The sequence below is a fragment of the Capricornis sumatraensis genome, chromosome 14, assembly GCF_032405125.1.
Source record: "Capricornis sumatraensis isolate serow.1 chromosome 14, serow.2, whole genome shotgun sequence".
NCBI lineage: Eukaryota > Metazoa > Chordata > Mammalia > Artiodactyla > Bovidae > Capricornis > Capricornis sumatraensis.
The window spans coordinates 28,661,894-28,689,799 of NC_091082.1; the positions used below are offsets into that span (position 1 = coordinate 28,661,894).

General features: G+C 38.2%; 1 protein-coding gene across 1 annotated transcript in view; it reads left to right on the forward strand.

The window, feature by feature from the left end:
* Positions 1-222: 222 nt before the first annotated feature.
* The window catches only part of SPATA17 (spermatogenesis associated 17), a 236,439-nt gene continuing 208,755 nt past the window's right edge, over positions 223-27,906 (forward strand). Inside the window, exon 1 of the mRNA XM_068986427.1 lies at positions 223-290. Within this exon, the coding sequence (XP_068842528.1) occupies positions 223-290 (68 nt within the window). The remainder of the gene's footprint in view (positions 291-27,906) is intronic.

The window sequence follows — 27,906 nt, forward strand, 5'->3', positions numbered from 1 at the left end:
CCTCTTTTTTCCTCAGAGAAGGGAGAGGGGTCAGTAATTTGAAATCTTTAATTAGCAACGTTTCTTAGTTTTTCTTTCTGGTGTTTCGGACACTGAAAGAGTGTGGGAGGAAAAAAATGTGAAGTCAACGAAAGTTGAATCCCCGAGATCTGTGTAATGGTTTAGCCCGGTTGCCTAGGAGACCGAGAGTAACTCCGGAGGTGCCGCGGGCGAGCGGAGGCTATGGCCACTTTAGCCAGGCTGCAAGCCCGGTCGAAGAGTATAGCACAGCAGTATTACTACAGGAACAGGTAGGGTATCAATTAGGGGAGCGCGAAAAGGGCTGGCTTCACCCCCAGCCCGTTACTCCTCAGCAGGAACGTCCTGTGAATTCATTTCCTACCTCACTGAGTACCCCTCACTTCTCTTCCTCGTTGGTAGTCTGCAAACAGAATCACGAATTTTTGAAAGTAGTGTTAGCATACAGGGGGATTCCCGATGCAGGGGGCCACGGTTATCATCTGGAGATAATTTAAGTAAAATTCCAGTAGAAATAAAATTGTACAATAAGTGCTTTCCTTTGACATCATCACGCCACAATGGGATGAAGCCTGTGTCCTCTTACGGAAAGTTTGATGGCCTCACTGGGCTCACCCTGTCTCCTTAGCTGGGTGAGCTCGGAGTGTCCCCCATCTGCCTCCATTATGTCACGAATGTCGCTGAACTCAACTGTTCTTTGACTCACTTGTCTTCCCAGAGTGGCAGTATGTAAACGATTCTGACAAGATAATCAATACCAATTTGTTAGGAGGGCTGAAGAAGACACTGGCGGCCCTATCCATCTCTCTACACCTAAGCATCCTACAAAAGGTTCATTTGAACAATGGTCTTCTGGAAGCAATGCCTCAGGACATTTTCTAAGCTAAGAGAAGTTCCAAAAAAGTGAAAAGGACGTTGGTAGAATATAGTGACACACCAGACCAATAGAAAATATGCCAAGAAGACAGTCTTGCTGAGCTGTTCTTATTCTAACATTTATCGTCTACTACATTCTTGGGCTTCCCTTGTAGCTCAGCTGGTAAAGAATACACCTGCAATGTGGGAGACCTGGGTTCGATCCCTGGGTAGGAAAGAAGTCTTGGCAAAGGGAAAGTCTACACACTCCAGTATTCTGGCCTGGAGAATTCCATGGACTATATAGTCCATGAGGTCATAGAGTCGGACCTGACTGATCAACTTTCACTTTCTTTCAGTACATTCTTAGAGTACCTTGTGCCTCTTTTACAGCACTTATCACAATTTTACATTCCCATTGAGATAATATCTGAGGGATATAAATATCATCCCTTTTATAACTAGAAGTGGGGGTTTTGCTTATCATTGTTTTTGTCTCCAGTGTCTATTTTAGTTTCTGGCACCAAATTGCTGCACAATAATCATTTGTCTAATAATTCAATAAATAAACCTTTCACTCAGTCATTGGTCCTGGTTTACCTAAATGTACTAAAAAGAGCTAAACATAGAGATTTTGTATTATCTGTAATAGGTAAATTATGTTGAAGGTATGTATGACATATGTATGTATGTATGTGTGTTTGTTTCTTAAAGGTATGTATGAAGATATGATATACATATCTAAAAAGAATAAATTTCATCCCTCTGATGTTCACCACCTAATGTGGAATATAGACATTTAAAAGATAAATACAATAGAGTAAGCATAAACAGGAAGGGAAATGACTAACAATTTTTATTGCACTAGGAACTTTTCTGTATAATAATCATTTGGTTTTCACAGATTTACAAGTTAATGTATTAATCTGTATTTTTAGAGCTTGAGAAGAGTGTTCTAGAAAAGCCTGGTGAAGTGTCACAGAACTGCGAGCAGACATAACTTTTTCTACAGATTTCAGTGTTAATCTTTGTCCCCATCTCCTGGCTTTTGACAATATGTACATTTTCCCGAAACTCGAGGTTGCCTGGGTAGAAAGCTAGGGCTGTACAAAAGCCATGATAAGAATAGGCTGGCTTTTCTTCTATTTGATTTATTATTAATATTTTCAATATGAATGAAAGTCTTTAAAGAAGGAATTGAAATTCCCAAGTTTGCCTAGTTAAAAAAAAAACAAGGTATTGAATAGCATAGAAGAAAAACGCATATAAAATGTTAACATATGAAAAAATCAACAGGCAATTTTCTTAAGAAATTGTTTTCTTTTTCCCCTGTGTTATTGACCAGATCAGTTGTTTGCAAACTTCTGTGTACATCAGAATCACCTGAGGGTCTTGGTAAAATACAGACTCTGATTCTCTGGGTCTCAGTTTTGGCCAGCATGTCTGTATTTCTCACACAGGTTCCTGTCAGGCCCCATTTTGCATAAGAAGGAAGACATTGTAAAAAATAAAAATAAAAAAGGTGTATGAGCCTATCATTTAATTCATAAACATCTGTACAAGTTGTATGTTTATTCCTTCTTTATACAAGGCAAGGAAAATGAGATTCAGACAGATTAGTAATTCATATGAGGTCAGACAGCTAAGTCTCAAAACCAAAAGCCCAGCTCTAAGGCCTATGCTCTTCACTACCACCCTAGCCAAGATTTTCTTCACACCACACTGGTTTTGATGAATTAAGGGGCAAGAAGCACCAAGATCCAGAAGTCCAAACGGCCTAAGCACATGGTTGGCCAAATCTATTATCATATAGGCGACAGAGCGGGAGGAAACCATTTTAATTCTTCTTGGCTTGTTTTAATGTCTTCCTTCTCTGTTGGTAACAAGACAGTGGCAAAAGTGTTTAAGAGCTGGCACCAGATTGCCTCTGAAGTTAAAACATGACTTTGTTGGGAAAAATAAACTATGACTAAGTGCTTAGATTAGTGCCTAAATCCTCCAGGGCCTGGGTGTCCACTGAGGAAGAGACAAGCTTCTTTGCCTAACAAAGGGGAAAGATTTGGAACTCCAAGAAGTGAGGTGTATGGTGCCTGGTAAGTTGCTGCAGTCCTGTCTGACTCTGTGCGACCCTATGGACTGTGGCTCACCAGGTTCCTCTGTCGGTGGGATTCTCCAGGCAAGAATACTGGAGTGGGTTGCCGTGCCCTCCTCCAGGGATCTTCCCCCACATAGGGATCAAACTGTGTCTTTTATAAATTTCCTGCATTGGCAGGCTGGTTCTTTACCACTAGCGCCACCTGGGAGAAGTATCGTAGTAGCTGATACAATGAGAAAGCTAGGGGTATGGAAAGGTGTGCATTATCAGACCCACCCAAGCCCTCTGGGAAGTTGCTCCACAAGAAACGTTTTGTGGGTGTTCTTATTTGGCAGTCTACTCATCAAAGAGGCTAAAAATCCTGTCTAGGATGTTCCTGAACAGCACGAAGATAATACCCACTTGTTATATGTCTAAGTATTGGCCTTTTTTTTTTTTTCAGCTTTCACTATTACTTCCCAGTTTCATTTCTAGTTTTCCCAACTACTGAGATTTCTTTGTGACTTGTTGATCATTCATACTGTCCTATTTGTGGGAAAAAGAGTTTGGGATATGTTCATTAATCATAGTTCATTTCTCCCATATCCTTATTTAATGTGTCAAATACTAAAAGGAATGAGTTCAAAATGTCCCACTTCCCCTTAATTCCACTGAGTTTCCACTGTGTGCTATCTTTTTCTGTCATATTATTTAGATGATATATGTATTCTAGTGCATCTCTCTTCATTATTGGCTCTCTCTCTCTTTTTTTTTTATGATGTGCAAAATATTACACCTTTGAATCCCACTTGCAGTTGTTAAAAATTATTTTTATTATTTCTTTAAGAAAATTTAATGCAGTTACATACAACTTGTAACCTCAATGTTGAGCCTCCTTAATTGGATACGAGTTAATCATATTGTTTTGTGTATTTCTCTTCACAAGCAGCACATTTTAAGGTTTTAAATAATTAGAATCCAGGAAATTTGTGATGGGTTAAGTTAGTTTCTTTTGCTAAATTTAATTTTTCATTTTATGTTGGAGTATCGTTGATTTACAATGTTGTGTTAGTTTCAAGTGTACAGTGAAGTGATTCAGCTATACATATACGCACATATTGATATAAAGCCATCACCCTATGTTAAGCTACTTTGTAATTCTTGTCCTTTGTCATGAGTTTTCATGTATAAGCTATGTTTTATTTTATTTTAAATTTTAACATTATTCAGAAGAAACTTATTTTTTAACATGAACATTTCTTATGAGGACTTAATGCACTCTACCTAGACTCTCAGTACTATGTTTATGAATTAACCACTGATTAAATACAGAGCACCTACTATGTGCTAAGGACTGTTCCAAGTATTGAGGATACAGCAGTGAACAAAAAAGTCATGAGGTAAACAGAACATAAATAAACTTACATATAATATTTTATCTTGCTGCTAAGTCACTTCAGTCATGTCCGACTCTGTACGACCCCATAGATGGCAGCCTACCAGGCTCCCCCGTCCCTGGGATTCTCCAGGCAAGAACACTGGAGTGGGCTGCCATTTCCTTCTCCAATACATGAAAGTGAAAAGTGAAAGGGAAGTCGCTCAGTCGTGTCAGACCCTTAGCACGGACTGCAGCCTACCAGGCTCCTCCATCCATGGGATTTTCCCGGCAAGAGTATTGGAGTGGGGTGCCATTGCCTAGGGTGATTAAAATAGCAAAGAATAAAGCAAGGTAGGCAAGAAGCAAACTAAATATCCTGTTTTAAATAGAGTGGGTGATGAGACTCCTCTGATCAGGAGATATTTGAACAGAGTCCTAATAAAAGTGGATGAGCAGGCCTACCAGGTAGAGATCTAAGAGATGTTCAGCCTTCAGGAGCTGTAACATTAACTGATATACCCCTGTTGTCAGAAGCCTGCATATATGTGTTGCAGAACAGTGCTGGAGGCCAGATCATTTGGGGCTTTTAAGCCATAGTAAAGATACTGGATTCTACCCTGATTAAGGTAGGAGGTCATTGGGGATTTTTGATAGAGGAGTGACTTGATCTGACTCTGTCGATAAAGAAAACTTGGACTTGTTTTTAAATTGGATAAAGCATTTTGATTTGTTTTCTGTTTTTTTCCTTCTGCTTTCCTTCTCCAATTACATCATTTATTAGTTTAACTCTTTGTGACCTCCTTTGATTGTTATGAAAACTTCAGTCGAATTTGCTTATATAAAAAAAAATAACATTTGAAATAGTTTGCAACTGTATGTGGGCTTCCCTAGTGTCTCAGATAGTAAAAGAATCTGCCTGCAATGCAGGAGACCCGAGTTTGATCTCTGAGTCAGGAAGATCCCCTAGAGAAGGGAATGGCTACCCACTCCAGTGTATAGTTTTCTAAGGATATATAAGTAGAAATTACCCTAATAGATGTTGAAATATCTTTTAATTAATTTAGCTGTAGGGAAGAGTGTGTGTAGGGAAATATAGAGAAAGCAGGTGCTCAGGAAGAGAGCTGGAAGTTTGGTAGAGACACTATAGTGACCAAGTGGTCAGCTGTCAAATTTCCAGGTCTCTCACCCTCTTAAATGGGGCATGGGGAGTGCACGAGGCTAGAGAGGAGAGAGTAAAAAGAGAAATAAATGGGATTGAATATATGCTATGTGCTGAGAACTCTGGAAAATACTTTCACAAATATTATGTTGATTTTCAGAATAATCATATGAAGTGGTTTTATTTTTCCTACTTTACAATGGAGGAAAATGAAATCTTTAAAGTGTAATTTACTTGTTCAGTAAGAACAAAGATCTAATGAATTCTGATCTATCTCAGTCCGAAGTTATACTTGGATTGCTTGTTGTTTAGTCGCTGAGTTGTGTCCAGCTCTTTTGTGGCCCCATGGATTGTAGCCCTCCAGGCTCCTCTGTCCATGGAATTTTCCAGGCAAGAACACTAGAGAGGGTTGCCATTTTCTTCTCCAGGGGATCTTCCCAACCCAGGAATTGAACTCATGTCTCCTGCATTACAGGCAGATTCTTTACTGTGGAGCCATCAGGGAAGCCTTGCTTGGAGTATGGGGGCTTTAAATCAAGTCCCAGCATGGAAGTAAGTACATCAAATACATGAAGCCTAACCTGCCTTTCGAAGGTCAGTTTGAGGAAAGGAAAACACCTGATATGGCAAGTACTCTCCAGTACAAGACCAGTGATTAGAGTGGACTTCATTACCTTGTGTCAACCTAAAGTATAATGTTCTTTAAGTTGGCCTGATTCTGGAATCCATTCTTCCCATGAACTTAATTTGCTTTTAACTGCAAAGTCAAAGTTTCCTGACTGCCTTCTTAGTCTGATTGATTACTTGTTTTGGTGTCCTTTTCTTTGGACAATCATCTTGGTCCTAGTAACCTAAATGAATAATAGCTTAATCAGATAGACATGAGTTTCTTCCTCTGATTCTAATTAATTGCTGGTTGTTTCTGTTCAGTTATACTCTATTCTGACCAGTGACATTTAGCAAGGCTTCTGCCAAGTATGCAAGAATGATTTATGTCAGCATGCAGGAAGAGTTAAAATCCTAATTCTGTGTCTCTTTAGACTTAAACGTAAGTTCTTAAATTTATGCTCTTACCTTACTTAAACACTTTGATATCAGTTTTCTCATCTGTGAGAGAGACAATAATACCTATTGACATGTCAGCTAAGAAGACTAAATAATTGTTTGACAGATTAGTTAACACCCACTAAATTCATAATATTTAGGCAGTCACAACAGGAGGACAAAGGATAAAATGATCTGCTCAGGATATATGATGAGAGGATCATATGATCTAAGATCAAAGTAGATCGAAGGATATATGATCTACTCAGTGGGTATAAGAAAGGCAGTTGATAAATTTAGTATCTGAGTATTTGTCCTTTCTTTATAAAGATTCTTAACATTTTGATATATACATTTAATGAAGTACATAAACTATAAATGTTTTGCTCAATCACTTTTACATATATGTATATCTGTGTAAACATCACTCAGATAAAGTTCTTAAGTGTTTAAAAAGGTTTGTAAAAGAGAAATAAAAGGAAATGTGCTTAGTAATAAAGAATATATTTCTAAAACCAATAGCCAACATCTTGTGTACAATATAGATTTCATTCAAAAGCAAGAGAAAAATGCATATTGATTTGCATAATTCTACTATTTGGAACTGTTTTTTCTGGAAATAGTAGTCAATACTGTAATAAAAGAAAAAAATGAGTAAGTATTGAAAGGGAAGGAATAAAAGTTGGTTATAGATCATGAAATTATAAAACTGAGAAGATGTAAAATAATCTATTAAAAACCCATCTTGTGAATACGATGAATTTGGTAAAGTGTCAGATTAAAAAACAAATTTTTAAAAAATCAGAAATTTGTCTTGGTACCAGCAGTAACTAAATGGACTTAATATCAGACTAAAATGTTTCAAATGAAAGATCAGTGAATTTGAAGATATACCAAATATATATTACTGGGTAGAGTGTTCTATAAATGTCAGTTAGATTAGGTTGGCTGATAAATGTTCACGTTTTGACAGCTGTCCTATCAATTATTCAGACAGACATGTTACAATTCCCCACTATAATTTCCAAACTAAATTTGTCTGTTTCCCCTTTAGTTTTGTCAGGTTTTACTTCGTATATTTTGAAGTTATATTATAGTTGTATATGCCTTTAAAAATATCAAATCTGCTTGATAAATTAACATTTTTATCATTATAGGATGGTTCTCCTTATCCATGATAATTTTCCTTATTCTTAAGTCTACTTTAAATATTAAAAATATATTTTAAACTATGAAAAGTATTTGAAGAATTTAAAACATTATTGAGATGCCTTTCTTTTATGTGTGTGTGTGTGTATACAATCTCAAACTTACATTAAACTTATAATACGGTACAGAGAGACTTCTTACAAAAACTAAATATGGCAGAAAGCCAAGAAGAACTAAAGAGCCTCTTAATGAAAGTGAAAGAAGAGAGTGAAAAAGGTGGCTTAAAACTCAACATTCAGAAAACTAAGATCATGACATCTGGTCCCATTGCTTCATGGCAAATAGAGGGCAAACAGTGGAAACAGTGACAGACTTTATTTCGGGGGACTCCAAAATCACTGCAGATGGTGACTGCAGCCATGAAATTAAAAGACGTTTGTTCCTTGGAAGAAAAGTTATGACCAACCTAGATAGCATATTAAAAAGCAGAGACATCACTTTGCCAACAAAGGTCTGTCTAGTCAAAGCTATGGTTTTTCCACTAGTCATGTATGGATGTGAGAGTTGGACCATAAAGAAAGCTGAGTGCCACAGAATTGATGCTTCTGAACTGTGGTGTTGGAGAAGACTCTTGAGAGTCCCTTGGACTGCAAGGAGATCCAGCCAGTCCATCCTAAAGTCCTGAATATTCATTTGAAATACTGATGCTGAAGCTGAAGCTCCAATATTTTGGCTACCTGATGCAAAGAACTGACTCATTTGAAAAGACCCTGATGCTAGAAAGATTGAAGGCAGGAGGAGAAGGGGATGACAGAGTATGAGATGGCTGGATGACTCAATGGACATGAGGTTGAGTAAACTCCAGGAGTTGGTGATGGACAGGGAAGCCTGGCATGCTGAGTCCACGGGTCACAAAGAGTCGGACACGACTGAGTAACTGAACTGAACTGACTGAAATCAGGGTAGGTTGCAATCTGATAGCCCATTGCCTTCCAAATTCTTTTTCCACATAAGTACATTTTCTATATAATCACAGCACTACCATCAAAATCAAGAAACTAACATTTGTACATTTCTACCGTCCAGTCTTCAGACTCCATTCAATCTTTGCCAATTATCCCAATAGTGTTATTTATAGCAAAAATTCTTGTTTTGTCTGTTTAGTTCTCTTTAATATAGAATATTTTCTCAGTTTTTCTTCAGTTTTCATGACCTTGCCACCTATGAAGATCACAGATCATTTATTTTGTGGAATTTCCCTCAGTTTAGATTTGTCTAATTTTTCCTCCAGTAGATTCAGGGTATGTACCTATGGCAAGCCTTTGACTGTGTGGATCACAATAAACTGTGGAAAATTCTGAAAGAGATGGGAATACCAGACCACCTGACCTGCCTCTTGAGAAACCTATATGCAGGTCAGGAAGCAACAGTTAGAACTGGACATGGAACAACAGACTGGTTCCAAATAGGAAAAGGAGTATGTCAAGGCTGTATATTGTCACCCTGCTTATTTAACTTATATGCAGAGTACATCATGAGAAACGCTGGGCTGGAAGAAGCACAAGCTGCAAACAAGATTGCCAAGAGAAATCCCAATAACCTCAGATATGCAGATGACACCACCCTTATGGCAGAAAGTGAAGAGGAGCAAAAAAGCCTCTTGACGAAAGTGAAAGAGGAGAGTGAAAATGTTGGCTTAAAGCTCAACATTCAGAAAACGAACATCATGGCGTCTGGTCCCATCACTTCATGCCAAATAGATGGGGAAACAGTGGAAACAGTGTCAGACTTTATTGTTTGGGGCTCCAAAATCACTGCAGATGGTGACTGCAGGCATGAAATTAAAAGACACTTGCTCCTTGGAAGAAAAGTTATGACCAACCTAGATATCATATTCAAAAGCAGAGACATTACTTTGCCAACTAAGGTCCGTCTAGTCAAGGCTATGCTTGTTCCAGTGGTCATGTATAGATGTGAGAGTTGGACTGTGAAGAAAGCTGAGCGCTGAAGAGTTGATGCTTTTGAGCTGTGGTGTTGGAGAAGACTCTTGAGACTCCCTTGGACTGCAGGGAGATCCAACCAGTCCATTCTGAAGGAGATCAACCCTGGGATTTCTTAGGAGGGAATGATGCTGAAGCTGAGACTCCAGTACTTTGGCCACCTCATGCGAAGAGTTGACTCATTGGAAAAGACTCTGATGCTGGGAGGGATTGGGGACAGGAGGAGAAGGGGACGACCGAGGATGAGATGGCTGGATGGCATCACTGACTTGGTGGACGTGAGTCTGAGTGAACTCCGGGAGTTGGTGATGGACAGGAAGGCTTGGTGTGCTGAGATTCATGGGGTCTCAGAGTCAGACACGACTGAGTGACTGAACTGAACTGAACCTATGGCAGAAATATCACAGAAGTGATGCTATAGTCTTCTTAGTACATCTATCAGGTACTGAATCATCTTGATTCATCCAGTTACTGATGGAGTACATTTGGATAATGTCATTAAGATTTTATCTGCTAGGCTTCTCCACTGTGACATTCTTTTTTTATTATTTGTAATAGGTATTGTTTAAAAGCAATTGATTTGAGGCTATAAATGTATTCTGTTCTTCTTCTAACTTTCAATTTACTTATTTTCTCATTTATATCATTATGGACTCATGTGTTCCTATTTTAATCCATGGGTTAGACCACATTACCCTTAACTATCTTTATGCTAGCATTATCCCAGATTTGTCTAATGGGAGCCACTTCCTTTTGTGTCCTGATCATGGTAATATTCTCCTGCTTTCTGACACACAAAAAACGTTGAGGCTAAGCTTTTACTTTTCCTGTCCCAATCTTGTGGTTATCCCATTTCTTCAAGGACCTCTTGTTTCTTTTAGTAGATGCCTGTGTCGTCGGGCGTTGCTGCTCTCAGGTCTTGTCAAGTGGACAGAGCTAGAAAATATGTGTATGCGTGCATTGGCACAGAGTTTACGCCTATACTTTAGATATGTAGCTGTTGATAGATCCCTTAATCCATCCATGTGGCTATTGAAATCCATGCGTTTATGTTAACAATTCTGTTTCAAGTCCGTCACTACAGAGTTCATTCTATTATTTTTTCCCCCTTTTCTAACTGAGAAACCTGGCTCGTTATTTTTAACATATTCACTTATTTGAATAATCCCTCTGTGTATAATCAAACTCCTATCACGTAAGTATTTCCTCTTTTGGGATACCACCTTTAACTCTGTGTGAGGGCTTCCTCTCCGTGCTGAACTGCCAGTTCCCAGCTAACTTGGATACCTTTTCATCACTCTTGGTCTCTGATTCCCTGTGCTGGTGATCTTCCATGTGTACACCGTTTTCACCCTTCCTCAACACCCTAAAGCCACGCCCTCTTCTCCATGGGAACACTCTCCTTACTCAGATGGGACATCATACCCCAGGCTGCCCCTCCGTGTGGATGCCCACTGTACCCCACACAGGCTCTGATACTCCATGCTGAGCCATGGGGTCCTCCCCTTCCTCCCACCCCACCACACAAAGATCTTTGCTTTCCTTGCCTACTGCTGATTTCTTTAGTGAAGTGAGAAGGAGGAGGAAGAAAAGTAAATATAAAATATTTCAAGAGCACACTAACGTATAAATCTACATGACAAGCTATAAATCCTACTCGATGATCTAATGCTAGACACTCCTGATAGTCCAGTTATTAGAACTCACACTGCTTTCACCACAGGGGGCCATGAATTCGATCCCTGATTGGGGAACTAAGACCCTACATGCCATGCAGCTGGAAAAAAATTGCTTATGTATTAGCAACCCCTGATTCATTGGACTGTGAGGTAATAATAGTAACAAGAGCTATAATGAAAACTATTAATGAAAGTAAAAAAAAATCTGCCTGCAATATGGGAGACCTAGGTTCAATCCCTGGGTCAAGAAGATTCTCTGGAGAAGGCAATGGTTACCCTCTCCAATATTCTTGTTTGGAAAATTCCATGGACAGAGGAGCCTGATGGGCTACAGTCAATGGTCACAAAGAGTCAGACATGACTGAGTGACTAACTCTTAAACACACTGCCTGGCAGTCCAGTTGTTAGGACTCTGAGTTACCACTGCTTTCACTATCGGGGGAGAGGGGTCCTGGTGGGGGGGGAATTTCAATCCCTGTTTGGGGAATTAAGATCCTGTATGCCATGCAGCCAGAAAAAAAAAAAAATGCCAGTGTGTTTGTAACCTATGATTCATTGAACTTGTACCATCTAAAATGTCCTATTTCTCATTATCCAGTCAGTAGTAACTGACCTTTTATTAGAAACATAGGTAATAATCAGAACCCAAAGTAGAAAATAAGCATGATTCCTGCATTTAAGGAGTTTGAAATCCTTAAGATCCAATAGTGAAGTGATATGGAAAAAATAATCATTTTGGACATCAATATGTCTTATAACCATGCCATGTCTGGCCTGCTGCTCAGTCATGTGAGACTCTGCAACCCCATGGACTGTAGCCCACCAGGATCCTCTGTCTATGGAATTTTCTAGGCAAGAATACTGGAGTAGGTTAACAGCTAATACTGGAATTTTATTCCTAATGTCTGAAATAGCTACAAGTTAAATGACAATGAGAAGCAAAAGGTATTGGGTTTTTAGTTTAGCATTTATTCAATAGCTAAGGTCAGACTAAGCACAGTATTTTGATGTGTAAATTGCAGATTTTATGCATATTAAGGAAAAATATTTAATCACACTTTTTTTTATTTTTTAATTATTGTCAGTTATTTTCTGGCCACTAATGATATATATGCACATAGTGTTATACAGGGTTATAATACTTATTTCTAGTTGATGATGAAGTGACTGGAAACTTCCTGCTTTTTCTCAGTGTTTTATTAGATTCCTGGTAATGCTTCTGGTCTTTCATCATTATTAATTCATTTAGTATTCATTGTGATAATACTGATCATAATAAATTTATTTCAAATTCATGTAGATATCGTATTTTATTCACAGCTATAGGATTTTCATTGTAATTTGGAACTAATTAGTATACCATTAAAATAAAGTGTTACCCACATTTTTCATTTTAAACATAAAATGCCTAGCAGTTCATGACATATTGTATGAGTATGCAGCATCCCAGTGGTAACCCAAGTATCTGTAAATTTCATTTTTAAGCAGTTAAAAAATGGCAATAGAAAAATATGTGTAGAAGTCAAATTTCAGCCCATAACTTAAAATTTAGCACTAAGCTAACTACTAGTTATTTCAAAGCATTTCCCTTTAATTTAATTTAATGTATAGTTTTTATTAGTATATACATATACTTTTAATTAAATGGCTGTTTAAAAAACCCAGAGATTTTTAATAACTCCAAGAAGAAATTATTAAAAATCTCTGGGTTTTTTGAACAGCCAAATAACTCCAAGAAGAAATTAGGCTTCCCTGGTGGCTCAGACGGTAAAGCACCTACCTACAATGCGGGAGACCCGGGTTCGACCCCTGGGTTGGGAAGATTGTCTGGAGAAGGAAGTGGCAATCCACTCCAGTACTCTTGCCTGGAAAATCCCATGGACAGAGGAGCCTGGTAGGCTACCGTCTATGGGGTCGCAAAGAGTCGGACACAACTGAGCGACTTCACTTCACTTAAGAAGAAATTATTTAATCTTCCTTTTGACTAAGTTGTATGTTAACATTATTACTGGGAGAGTTTAAAAAGCATAAACTCAAGGCAGATAATGTGATTGCTTATCTTGTGTGATAATTACGCATAGGGGGTAAGCTCAAACTAATATATTAGTTTAAAAAAGTATTAGGCATATCTGTATACCCTATACTTTTTCTTTCTCCTTTTGTAAAGGTAGTCAGCTGTTTATTGCTAGTGAAGGGAGAGAATAATGTTTTCATTAATTTCATTAAGAGTACAGTTGACCTTTGAACTACATGGGTTTGAACTGTCCAAGTCTACTTATATTCAGATATTTTTTTCAACAGATGTGTTCTACAATAATGCACAATCTCCAATTGTTTGAATGCTGAGAATGATTGAAGGTGGGAGGAGAAGGGGACGACAGAGGATGAGATGGTTGGATGGCATCACCGACTCAGTGGACATGAGTTTGAGTAAGCTCCGGGAATTGGTGATGGACAGGGAAGCTTGGCGTGCTGCAGTCCATGGGGTCACAGAGGTGGACACGACTGAGCGACTGAACTGAGCTGAACTGAACTGAACTGAACTGTGGGTATTTGGGCTGATGTAAGATTATGCATAGGATTTTTGACTGAGTGGGGTGTTGGTGCCCTGAACAGCCTCATTATCAAGGGCCAACCAGGTTTACTATAGGCATTTGAAATATTAAGGGTATGGAATCTAGAAAAATGGTACTGATAACCTATTTGCAGAGCAGGAATAGAGACACAGATGTAGAGAACAGACCTGTGGATACGGAAGCAGGGAAAGGAGAGGGTGGGGTGAATTGAGAGAGCAGTATTGACGTATATACACTACCATCTATAAAATAAATAGCTGGTGAGTAGCCGCTATATAGTGTAGGGAGCTCAGCTCGGTGCTCTGTGATGACTTAGAAGGGTGGGATTGAGGAGTGGGCTGGGAGGGGAGCTCTAGAGTGTGGGGATATATGTATACGTATAGCTGATTCTTGTTGTCATATAGCAGAAATGAGCACAGCAATGTAAAGCAGTTATATTCCAATAAAGAATTTTAATGGTAAAAAGGGTTAAATAACCGTGAAAAGCCATTGTATCTCTTATCATGAATTTGACTTTATATCAGCCTTTTTGAATAAATGTTTCTTTCCTTATCTTCTTTACCCTCTGTCTTCTTTGAATTGCCTGCTCTACTAGACATTGTGTTACTTTATCTTCTCTATTTTTGCCCTAAATGACATTTTTATTTCCTGTACTAGAATAGAATATTGACCAGGACAAAAATGTTAAAAATGAAAGAGTCCTTCTAACCCTGAAACCCCATGAAATAGTGGCCCTGTTTTCATGACTGATTCATGGCATTTGACACTGTTTAATCATGATCGCCCTTCCTGATGCTCTTCCAGTAACTTCTAGGGAACTGTAAAATACTTATGTCTTTTATTTGGGCCTTATGTTTTTTCCCGTTGTTTGACATCTTTCACTATAAATTTTTTTGAACCAAAGACTGTTACATTTTGGAGATATGTGATGCCAAGGACTCAGTGATGATATTCAGGGAATCTAATATCCCTTTGTATTGTGCACAGAACTCTGAAAACTAGTTAAGAACTTTGCCTTCTGCCTTGACTTCAGCTATTACTTATCTTATCTTCCTTCCTTCTTTTTTTCCTTTCTCCATCCTTCCACAGACATTAGTTTAGCTTCTCCTATGAATCAGATACTTTAGTATATGTTAGGATACAGATAAAATATAAGGTGAGCCTTACTCTCAAGAAGATAAATATTATGGTTAGTATACAGAAGAACATTCAGAGTACTCTAAAGATACATCCCTTTGGAAGTTGTAGTTGCAAAAGTCATTTCAAGAACAGGGTATAGTTTTGTGATAGCTTGAAGGCAAGAGAGCACATGGCTTATTCTGGGAACTGTAGGAGTAGAATGGCTCTGTCATAGGAGGGAAGTGGTAAAAGAAGACATGGGAGATGAAGTCTGAGGCTGGGTGGATGGACTATGACATCCTAAGAACCTTAGACATCATTCAGAAGATTTGGGGTGTTTTGTGGGATTGCCATGAAAGGGTTTTAGGAAAAAATTGACTTTGACTTGATTAGATTCAGGTTTCAGAAAGACCATTCAAACAGTGGCTAGAAGGATGGAATAGAGTAGAAGACTAGTGCCTAGGAAACAATGGTTTTGCAAGAAGCTAATCTTTAAAAGTTGAAGACACAAACTAATGCAGAGAATTGGTCTTGCAGTTTCTGACTGAGCAGTTCGTTGAATAATATTGTCATTCATGAGGAATGGCTTGCAGAAAAAGTTGGCTTAAAGCTCAGCATTCAGAAAACAAAGATCGTGGCATCTAGTCCCATCACTTCATGGCAAATAGATGGGGAAACAGTGGAAACAGTGTCAGACTTTATTTTGGGGGGCTCCAAAATCACTGCAGAGGGTGACTGTAGCCATGAAATTAAAAGACACTTGCTCCTTGGAAGAAAAGTTATGACCAACCTAGATAGCATATTCAAAAGCAGAGGCATTATTTTGCCAACAAAGGTCTGTCTAGTCAAGGCTATGGTTTTTCCAGTGGTCATGTATGGATGTGAGAGGACTGTGAAGAAAGCTGAGCACCGAAGAATTAATGCTTTTGAAAAACTGTGGTGTTGGAGAAGACTCTTGAGAGTCCCTTGGACTTCAAGGAGATCCAACCAGTCCATCCTAAAGGAGATCAGTCCTGGGTGTTCATTGGAAGGACTGATGCTGAGGCTGAAACTCCAATACTTTGGCCACCTCATGCGAAGAGTTGACTTATTGGAAAAGACCCTGATGCTGGGAGGGATTGGGGGCAGGAGGAGAAGGGGATGACAGAGGATGAGATGGCTGGATGGTATTACCAACTCGATGGACTTGAGTTTGGGTGAACTCCAGGAGTTGGTGATGGACAGGGAGGCCTGGCGTGCTGTGATTCATGGAGTCGCAGAGAGTCGGACACGACTGAGCGACTGAACTGAACTGAACTGAAAAGAGAGGAGCAGAAGGTAGCTGTGTATGGAGGAAGGATGAGAGGAGTTATTTTAGATCTGTTGACTTAAAGTACCTGAGGAATATCACAGCGCAGACGTTAAGATATCTTAGATACACAGGTCAGGATTGCTGTGCATCCTCTGAGAACCTACTCAAATGCTTCCTTTGACTCCCATCTTTTCCTAATGATTATTTCATTTAAAAAAACCCTTTTCTACTTTCATATTTTCCAGATCTTTACTTCTGACATGGTATTTCCCTTTTACTATATGGTATTTCACTTTTCACAGGATTTTCTTTACTATTAAATTATTTCTCACTTCTATTAGTTTGAGAGTACAGACTATGTCATATATGTGTGTGTGTGTGTGTGTGTGTGTATCTTTGATTTAAATGGCTTGCTAAATGTGATGGCAGCATCATGGCAGCAGAGGTTGTTCCTTTTTCTTCATTTTGGTTTAAAACTAATCAGACATAACATTACCAGAAGAAGAAAAGAAATTTAAAAAAGAGAGCACCTCTGCACAGCATACTAGAAAACCTGGGGTATCCGTCCATCTGTGCACCTGAGAGTGGATGGATTGGACTGCAGAGGAGGTGGCAGAGCAAGGGAAGTGGCACTGAATCTGGTGGCAGCAGAGGAGTCATGGCAGAGAAGGCAGAGCCCAATCTGTCAGTGAGCTGGTACAACCGTTCTGGAAGGGGAGGTAGAGGATGATGGTGGTGAGTGGGGGGGTCTGTCCTGCCACGTGTGTTGCAACTAAAGGCACCAGGTTCTCTCTGAGGACACTCAGTGGCCGTGGGAGGTAAAAGAAAGGGAGGTAAGCAGATCGCAGGAAATGAAGGAAGTTGTCATCTTTCTCTTGGGCAGTGAAAAGGCTGCCCATGCACCTCTGGGACACCCTCCCTCCACCCTCCATGCACACAATTAAGGGACCTTCTACTGAGCTGTGGACTCACAATAAGTCCCAAGTAATAAGCCCACATCTCTCCAGGCTTTGCACTACCTTTGCTGCATTGTTTTGTGTATGCTCCCAACCTTAGGGGCAAGTCAATGCCAGTAAGAACAGGAAACTTGTGTTTATAGCACTGCCTTTGGGAAAACAAAAGGAAGGCTCCTAATTACTAACCTGGTGAACTGTTAGAATCAAAGTAAATAAAGCCTTGACAAAATAAAAAAGGAGGGCATGGCAACCCACTCCAGTATTCTTGCCTGGAGAATCCCACAGACAGAAGACCCTATGTGGTCCATTGTGTGGCGAAGAGTTGGGCACATCTGAAGTGACTTAGCATGCAAAATAAGAAAGTCTACCTCAAATACAACAGTAGAGATACTTTCCATCAGCCACCATAAATAGTAAGGGTAGCATGATGTTACAAAATTAAATGACAGTTTTTGAGCAGCCAAATCCAAAGGCATGAAATATTACAAGTTAAACATAATAAGAATTTAAAATAAGTGTTATGAAGGGAATCAGTGGGCTACAAGAAAATTCAGAAAGGCAATATAATAGGCAGTAAAACTAAAAGTGAGAGATTTTAAATCCCCACTATTAGCAATGGATAGATTGTCCAGAGAGAAAATCAACAAGGCAATGTTGGAATTGAATACCACTTTATAAGGAATGAATTTATTAGACATATATTGAACATTCCATCCAACAGCAGTGGAACACACATACTTCTCATGGGCACATGGAATATTCTCCAGGATAGATCATATAATAGGCCACACAAAACAAATCTTAGCAAATTTAAAAGATTGAAATCATATCTATCTTCTCTGACCACAATAGTATGAAGCTAGAAATTAACAAGAGAAAAGTGAGAAGATCTGCAAATATGTGAAAACTAAACATACTTCTAGACAACCATTGGATCAAAAGAAAAAAGGGAAATAAAAAATTGTCTCAAAACATATGAAAATTAAAACATATCATATCAAATATTGTGAGATTCAGTAAAAGTAGTTCTGAAAGTTTATAGCAATAAATGTATATATTAAGAAATTTCATCTCAATTGAGTAACCAAACTTTACTCCTCAAGGAGCTAGAAAAAGAACAAATTAAGTTCACAGTTAGCAGAAAGAAAGAAAGAAGGATCAGAATGGAAATAAATGAACTAGAAACCACAAAAGCAATAAAAAGGATCAACAAAATTAAGAGCTGATTCTTCAAAAAAGATAAGCAAAATTGACAAACAAGACAACAAGGGGACTTAAATAAATTTAGAAATGAAAGAGGAGATATTACAACTGATGCTACAGAAATACATAGAATCCAAAGGGACTACTATTGAACATCTATACCAAAAATTATATAACCTAGAAGAAATGGATACATTTCTAGAAGCAAGCAACCTACCAAGATTAAAGTAGAAAAAAAAAAAAAAGCAAATCTGAACACAATAACGAGTAAAGAGATTGAATTGGTAATTTTAAAACTTCTAATAGAAAACTCCAGGATCAGATGGCATCACTTCAGAATTCTACCTAACATTTAAAGAAAGTGTGAACACTTTCTTTAAATTTTTCCAAAATATTGAAGAACATGTCAAAACTCATTCTTCAAGCATTATTTTGATACCAAGAATAGATAAGGATGCAACAAGAAATGAAAACTGTAGACCACTATCCCTTATGAATATACATGAAAAAATTCTCAACAAAATATTCATTAACTGAATTCAAGAACACTTTGTACACTATGACCAAGTGGGATTTATCACTGGGATGCAAGGACTGTTTGATATATGCAAATTAGTAAATATAATATATCATCACATCAATAAAATGAAAGACAAAAATCATATGGTCCTCTCAATAGATTCAGAAAAAGCATTTGACAGAATACAACATCTTTTGATGATAAAAACCCTTAATGGACTGAATATAGAAAGAATATACCTTAAAAGAATATAGGCCATGCATGACAAACCCAGCTAACATTATTCTTAATGTAGAGAAATTGAAAATATTTCCTCTAAGGTCAAGATCAAGGAAATGATCTTACCACTCCTACTCAGCACAGTACTGGAAGTTCTAGCCTCTAGAGGATCTTCCCAACCCAGGGATTGAACCTGGGTCTCCCACATTGTAGGCAGATGCTTTACCATCTGAGCCACCAGGGAAGTCCAGAGTAATTAGGCACGACCAAGAAATAAAGACATCCAAGTTGGAAAGGAAGAAGTAAAACTGTCATTCTTTGCTGATGATAGAAATGGCATGGACCTAACAGAAGCAGACTATATTAAGAAGAGATGGCAAGAATAGACAGAAGAACTATACAAAATAATCTTACTGACCCAGATAACCATGATGGTTTGATCACTCACATAGAACCAGACATCCTGGAAGTCAAGTGGGCCCTAGGAAGCATCACTATGAACAAAGCAAGTGGAGGTGATATAATTCCAGCTGAGCTATTCCAAATCCTAAAAGATGATGCTGTGAAAGTGCTGCACTCAATATGCCAGGAAACTTGGAAAACTCAGCGTTGGCCACAGGACTGGAAAAATCAGTTTTCAATCCAATCCCAAAGAAAGGTAATGCCAAAAATTGCTCAAACTTCCACAAAATTGTACTCATTTCACAGGCTAACAAAGTAATGCTGAAAATTCTCCAGCTAGGTTACAACAGTACATGAACTGTGAACTTCTAGGTGTTCAAGCAGAATTTAGAAAAGGGAGATGAACCAGAGATTAAACTGCCAACATCAACTGGATCATAGGAAAAGCAAGAGAATTCCAGAAAAACATCTACTTCTGCTTCATTAACTATGCTTAAGTCTTTGCGTGGATCACAACAAACTGGAAAATTCCTAAAGACATGGGGCTACCAGGTCACTTTACCTGGCTCCTGTGAAACCTGTATGCAGGTTAAAAAGAAATAGTTAGAACCAGACACAGAACAACTGACTGGTTCCAGATTAGGAAGGGAATACGTCAAGGCTGTATATTGTCACCCTGCTTATTTAACTTATATGCAGAGTACATCATGCAAAATGATGGGCTGGATGAAGCACAAGCTGGAATCCAGATTGCCGGGAGACAGCAATCCAACTGCTGAGTATACACACTGAGGAAACCAGAATTGAAAGAGACACGTGTACCTCAATGTTCATTGCAGCACTGTTTACAATAGCTAGGACATAGAAGCAACCTAGATGTCCATCAGCAAATGAATGGATAATAAAGCTGTGGTACATATACATGATGGAATATTACTCAGCTATTAAAAAGAATGCATTTGAAATCAAAACCACAATGAAGTTCCATCTCATGCCAGTCGGAATGGCTGCTATCCAAAAGTCTACAAACAATAAATGCTGGAGAGGGTGCAGAGAAAAGGGAACCCTCTTACACTGTTGGTGGGAATGCAAACTAGTACAGCCACTATGGAGGACAGTGTGGCGTTTCCTTAAAAAACTGGAAATAGAACTGCCATATGACCCAACAATCCCACTGCTGCGCATACACACCGAGGAAACCAGAGTTGAAAGAGACATGTGTACCCCAATGTTCATTGCAGCACTGTTTATAATAGCCAGGATATGGAAGCAACCTAGATGTCCATCAGCAGACGAATGGATAAGAAAGCTGTGGTTCATATACACGATGAATATTACTCAGCTATTAAAAAGAATGCATTTGAATCAGTTCTAATGAGGTCGATGAAACTGGAGCCTATTATACAGAATGAAATAAGTGAGAAGGAAAAACACCAATACAGTATATTAACGCATATATATGGAATTTAGGAAGATGGTAATGATGACCCTATATGTGAGATAGCAAAAGAGACACAGATGTAAAGAACAGACTTTTGGACTCTCTGGGAGAAGGTGAGGGTGGGATGATTTGAGAGAATAGCATTAAAACATGTATATTATCATATGTGAAATAGATCACCAGCCCAGGTTTGATGCATGAGACAGAGTGCTCAGGGCTGTTGCACTGGGATGACCTTGAGGGATGGGATGGGGAGGGAGGTGGGAGAGGGGTTCAGGATGGGGAACACATGTACACCATGGCTAATTCATGTCAATGTATGGCAGAAACAACTACAATATTGTAAAGTAATTAGCCCTCAATTAAAATAAATAAAAAAATAAAAAGAATGCATTTGAATCAGTTCTAATGAGGTGAATGAAACTGGAGCCTATTATACAGAGTGAAATAAGTCAGAAAGAAAAACACCAATACAGTATATTAACACATATATATGGAATTTAGAAAGATGGTAACGATGAACCTATATGTGAGACAGCAAAAGAGACACAGATGTAAAGAACAGACTTTTGGACTCTGTGGGAGAAGGTGAGGGTGGGACGATTTGAGAGAACAGCATTGAAACATGTATATTACCATATGTGAAACAGATCACCAGTCCAGCTTTCATGCATGAGACAGGGTGCTCAGGGCAAGTGCACTGGGATGTCCCTGAGGGATGGAATAAGGAGGGAGGTAGGAGGGGGATTCAGGATGGGGGACACATGTATACCCATGGCTGATTCATGTCAATGAATGGCAAAAAAACCACTACAATATTGTAAAGTAATTAGCCTCCAATTAAATAATTAAAAAGATTGCCAGGAGAAATATCAATAACCTCAGATACGTAGATTACACCACCCTTATGGTAGAAAGCAAAGAGGAACTAAACAGCCTCTTGATGAAGGTGAAAGAGGAGAGTGAAAAAGCGGGCTTAAAACTCAACATTAAAAAAACTAAGATCATGGCATTCTGTGCCATCACTTCATGGCAGATGGGGAAACAGTGGAAACAGTGAGAGACTTTATTTTGAGGGGCTCCAAAATCACTGCAGATGGTGACTGAAGCCATGAAATTAAAAGATGCTTGCTCCTTGGAAGAAAAGCTATGACAAACCTAGACAGCATATGAAAAAGCAGAGACATTTATTTGCCAACAAGTCTGTAAAAGGTAAGACTTCTCCAGGAGTCATGTATGGATGTGACAGTTGAACCATAAAGAAGGCTGAGCATTAAAGAATTGATGCTCCTGAACTGTGGCATTAGAGAAGACTCTTGAGAGTCCCTTGGACTCCAAGGAGATCAAATCATTCAATCTTAAAGGAAATCAGTTCTGAATATTCATTGGAAGGACTGATGCTGAAGCTGAAACTCCAGTACTTTGGCCACCTGATGTGAAGAACTGACTCATTTGAAAAGACCCTGATGCTGGGAAAGGTTGAAGGCAGGAGAAGAAGGGGACTACAGAGGATGAGATGGTTGGATGGCATCACTGACTCAGTGGACTGGAGTTTGAGCAAGCTCCAGGAGTTGGTGATGGACAGGGAAGGCTGGTGTGCTGCAGCCCACTGGGCTGCAAAGAGTGGGATATGACTGAATGACTGAACAACAACTGATCCTATATACAGAAAATCACAAAGAATTCCTTAAGAACTGGTGACTTAACAATTTTGGTAAAGTTGTAGGATTTGAGTTTAGACAGAAATCAATTGAATTCCTTTACACTAATGATGAAACAACTGGAAAAACAATATAGTATCTCATTCACAGTAAGATTGAAACCCATAAAATATTTAAGGTTAAGTTTAATCAAGGAAGTGAAAGATATGCAAAATGAAAACTACAGAAGTCTGCTAGATGAAAGTGAAGAACACAAACAAATGGAAAGGCATCCTGTATTCTTAGACTGGAATAAGTAATGTGTTAAAATACCCATATAACCGCCAAACCATCTACAGATTCAATGCTATCCCCACCCAAACACCAAAGGTATTCTTTACAGAAATAGAAGAAACAATCCTAAAATTTATGAGGAACCACAAAGACTCTGAATAGCCAAAGCAATCCTGAGACAAAAGAACCAAAGCTGGAGATATCACACTTCTGGATTTCATAGGATAATAGAAAGTCATATTAAGAAAAGCAGTATGGTTCTGGCACAAAAATAGACCCATTGACTAATAGGACAGAATGGAAATTCTAAAATTGAATTACATCATATATGGTCATCTAGTATTTGAAAAGTGAGCCAGGGATACTCAGTGGGAAAGGGAAGTCTTTTCAATAAATGGTGGTGGGAAAACTGGAGAAATACATGAAGAGCAGTGAAATTGGACCCCTATCTCACAACACTCACAAAAGTTCACTCAAGATGGATTAAAGAGTTAAATACAAGATCTGATACTGTAAAACTAGAAGAAAACATAGAGATAAAGCTCATTGACACTGGTCTTGGCAATAATTTTTTGAGCATGATTCCAAAATCATAAACAAAAAAAAAACAAACCCACAAATACAACTATATCAAATTCAAAAACTTCTGTACAGCATCATAAACAACTACAAAGAACCTACAGAATGGGAGACAAATTTGGCAAATCATGTATTCAACAGGGGCTTATAACAGAAAAGCAAACAGTCCAATTAAAAAATGGGCAGAAGAACTAAAGAAGACATCGTTTCTCTAAAGAAGACATCGAAGTGGCCAACAGACACATGAAAAGATGTTTAACATCGCTAATCACAAGGCAAATGCAAATAAAAACCACCATGAGATATCCTCATCTCCCATCTGTTAAAATGGCTATCATCAAGAAGGCAAGAGACAACAGATGCTATCAAGTCTGTGGTGAGAAGAGAACCCTTATATGTTGTTGGTGGGAATGTAAATTGGCCCAACCAGTGTGGCAAACAATGTAGTTTCCTCAAAAAATTAAAAATAGATCTACCATATGATCCAGCTATTCCACTTCTGGGTATAAGGTAAAGGAAATGACTACAGGATTTTTGGCAGTATTTATGAAGTCCACACTTAATGAAGCACTATTCATAGCAGCCAAAATGGGGAAACAATTCAAACACCCATAAATGAATGAATAGGTAAAAAAGATACCGTATTATACACAGTGGGATATTGTTCAGTCATAAGAAAGAAAGATATCTTCCCATTTGTGACAACATGGATGGACCTTGAGCACATTATGCTACTTGAAATAAGTCAGACAGAAGGACAAGTACTGTGTTAGATCAGTTCAGTTCAGTTGCTCAGTCGTGTCCGACTCTTTGCGACCCCATGAATCACAGCACGTCAGGCCTCTCTGTCCATCACCAACTCCCGGAGTTCACTCAGACTCACGTCCACCAAGTCAGTGATGCCATCCAGCCATCACATCCTCTGCTGTCCCCTTTTCCTCCTGCCCCCAATCCCTCCTAGCATCAGAGTGATCACTTATATATGGAATCTAAAGAAATTAGACATATAAAAAAGAGGTGAAAATGGTGGTTACCAGAAAAAGGTGGTGGTTAAGAATAATGGTGTTTAAGGGTACAAACTCGAAATGAGTAGTGAGTAAGCCATCCAGATCAAAAGCATATAATAAATATAGACAGTAATATTGTACTATAATCATGTAATGTGATAAATACTGCTCTATCATCAATCATATTACAATATGTAAATGTATCTATGATTACATAGATAAGCTTTATACCTTAAACTTAGCAAAATGTTACACATCAAATTTATTCAATAATAAATACCATACTAACTTACACATAATTTACATATAGTAAATATTTTTTGATTAATAAGATATTGACAGACTGGTATATATTTTTTTCTTATGGCAATCTACATAGATGCCCACCATTATGTAATAATGTAATAATTATCATTATTGCTTATTGAAAACACATTATTTATCAGTCTTTCAAGTTCTTTATGATATGCCTGCAAACATACTCATGATTGCTATTATTGAAATTTTACAGAAGAAATTGAATTTTGGATTAAAAAACTTGCTCAGGGTAAACCCAGCCAGTAAGTGGCACAGTTTAAGCTAAGGTCTTTGTACAAAGCTAAAGAGCTGGCAAATATCCTAACATTTTAACTAGGTTAGGCTGTGGTTCATGTTATATTAAATAGGCAAGATCCTTAGGTTTTAATGCCTAGATATGTCTTAATACTTTCCTTAACATTAAACATGTATTTATATTTTTCTAAAGGATTGTTTATTTCAATACAAGTTAGAAATTTTAAATTTTGAAAATATTATACAACTCTTATAAAATGATTTGCTAAATTCAGAAATTAATAAAGTAAATTTCTCCTTTCAAATTTTAATCTCTAAAGGCAATCACTTTTAATAAATTCGTTCAAAGTAAGACTTTTTCTGTGTATACATTCCCATATTAATATAAATTGTTTACTAAGTATGGGATCATATTACACTATGCTGTATCTTCCTTTGTTTTCACATTACATGTTGTGTCTATGTGAAGACACACTGATCCACTTAATTTTTATCAGGACAAATGTGTGTGTGTTCAGTCGCTTCCAACTCTTTGCAACCCCATGGACTACAGCCTGCCAGGCTCCTCTCTCCATGGAATTTTCCAAGCAAAAATACTGAAGTGGGCTGCCATTTCCTACTCCAGGGGATCTTCTTGATTCAGGGATCAAAGAAGAGACATCCAGGGATATCTCTTGCATCTCCTACATTGGCAGGTAGATTCTTTACCACTGAGCCCCTTGGAAAGCACAAGGACAAAATAGTGTTCCATTTTATGGATGTACTATACTATATCTATTGCTTATTTTAGTTGTTTCTGTAATTTTAATGGTACAATGATAAATCATAAAAACTAATTTCCTGAGTCATCTTAAGTATCTTCTTGTGCCTTTTTATTCCTATACACTAATAATGAGAAAGTAGAAAAAGAAATTAAGGAAACAATTCCATTCACCATTGCAACGAAAAGAATAAAATACTTAGGAATATATCTACCTGAAGAAACTAAAGACCTATATATAGAAAACTATAAAACACTGATGAAAGAAATCAAAGAGGACACTAATAGATGGAGAAATATACCATGTTCATGGATTGGAAGAATCAATATAGTGAAAATGAGCGTACTACCCAAAGCAATTTACAAATTCAATGCAATCCCTATCAAGCTGCCAGCGGTATTTTTCACAGAACTAGAACAAATAATTTCAAAATTTGTATGGAAATACAAAAAACCTCGAATAGCCAAAGCAATCTTGAGAAAGAAGAATGGAACTGGAGGAATCACTTGCCTGACTTCAGGCTCTACTACAAAGCCACAGTCATCAAGACAGTATGGTACTGGCACAAAGACAGAAATATAGATCAATGGAACAAAATAGAAAGCCCAGAGATAAATCCACACACATATGGACACCTTATCTTTGACAAAGGAGGCAAGAATATACAATGGAGTAAAGACAATCTCTTTAACAAGTGGTGCTGGGAAAACAGGTCAACCACTTGTAAAAGAATGAAACTAGATCACTTTCTAACACCACACACAAAAATAAACTCAAAATGGATTAAAGATCTAAACATAAGACCAGAAACTATAAAACTCCTAGAGGAGAACATAGGCAAAACACTCTCCGACATAAATCACAGCAGGATCCTCTATGATCCACCCCCCAGAATTCTGGAAATAAAAGCAAAAATAAACAAATGGGATCTAACTAAAATTAAAAGCTTCTGCACAACAAAGGAAAATATAAGCAAGGTGAAAAGACAGCCTTCGGAATGGGAGAAAATAATAGCAAATGAAGCAACTGACAAACAACTAATCTCAAAAATATACAAGCAACTTATGCAACTCTATTCCAGAAAAATAAACGACCCAATCAAAAAATGGGCCAAAGAACTAAACAGACATTTCTCCAAAGAAGACATACAGATGGCTAACAAACACATGAGAAGATGCTCAACATCACTCATTATTAGAGAAATGCAAATCAAAACCACAATGAGGTACCACTTCACACCAGTCAGAATGTCTGCGATCCAAAAATCTGCAAGCAGAAAATGCTGGAGAGGGTGTGGAGAAAAGGGAACCCTCCTACACTGTTGGTGGGAATGCAAACTAGTACAACCACTATGGAGAACAGTGTGGAGATTCCTTAAAAAATTGCAAATAGAACTACCTTATGACCCAGCAATCCCACTGCTGGGCATACACACTGAGGAAACCAGAATTGAAAGAGACACATGTACCCCAATGTTCATTGCAGCACTGTTTATAATAGCCAGGACATGGAAACAACCTAGATGTCCATCAGCAGATGAATGGATCAGAAAGCTGTGGTACATATACACAATGGAGTATTACTCAGCCGTTAAAAAGAATACATTTGAATCAGTTCTGATGAGATGGATGAAACTGGAGCCGATTATACAGAGTGAAGTAAGCCAGAAAGAAAAACACCAATACAGTATACTAACACATATATATGGAATTTAGAAAGATGGCAATGATGACCCTGTATGCAAGAGAGCAAAAAAGACACAGATGTGTATAGCGGATTTTTGGACTCAGAGGGAGAGGGAGAGGGTAGGATGATTTGGGAGAATGGCATTGAAACATGTATACTATCATGTAAGAATCGAATTGCCAGTCTGTGTCCGACGCAGGATACAGCATGCTTGGGGCTGGTGCACGGAGATGACCCGGAGGGTTGTTGTGGGGAGGGAGGTGGGAGGGGGGTTCATGTTTGGGATCGCATGTACACCCATGGT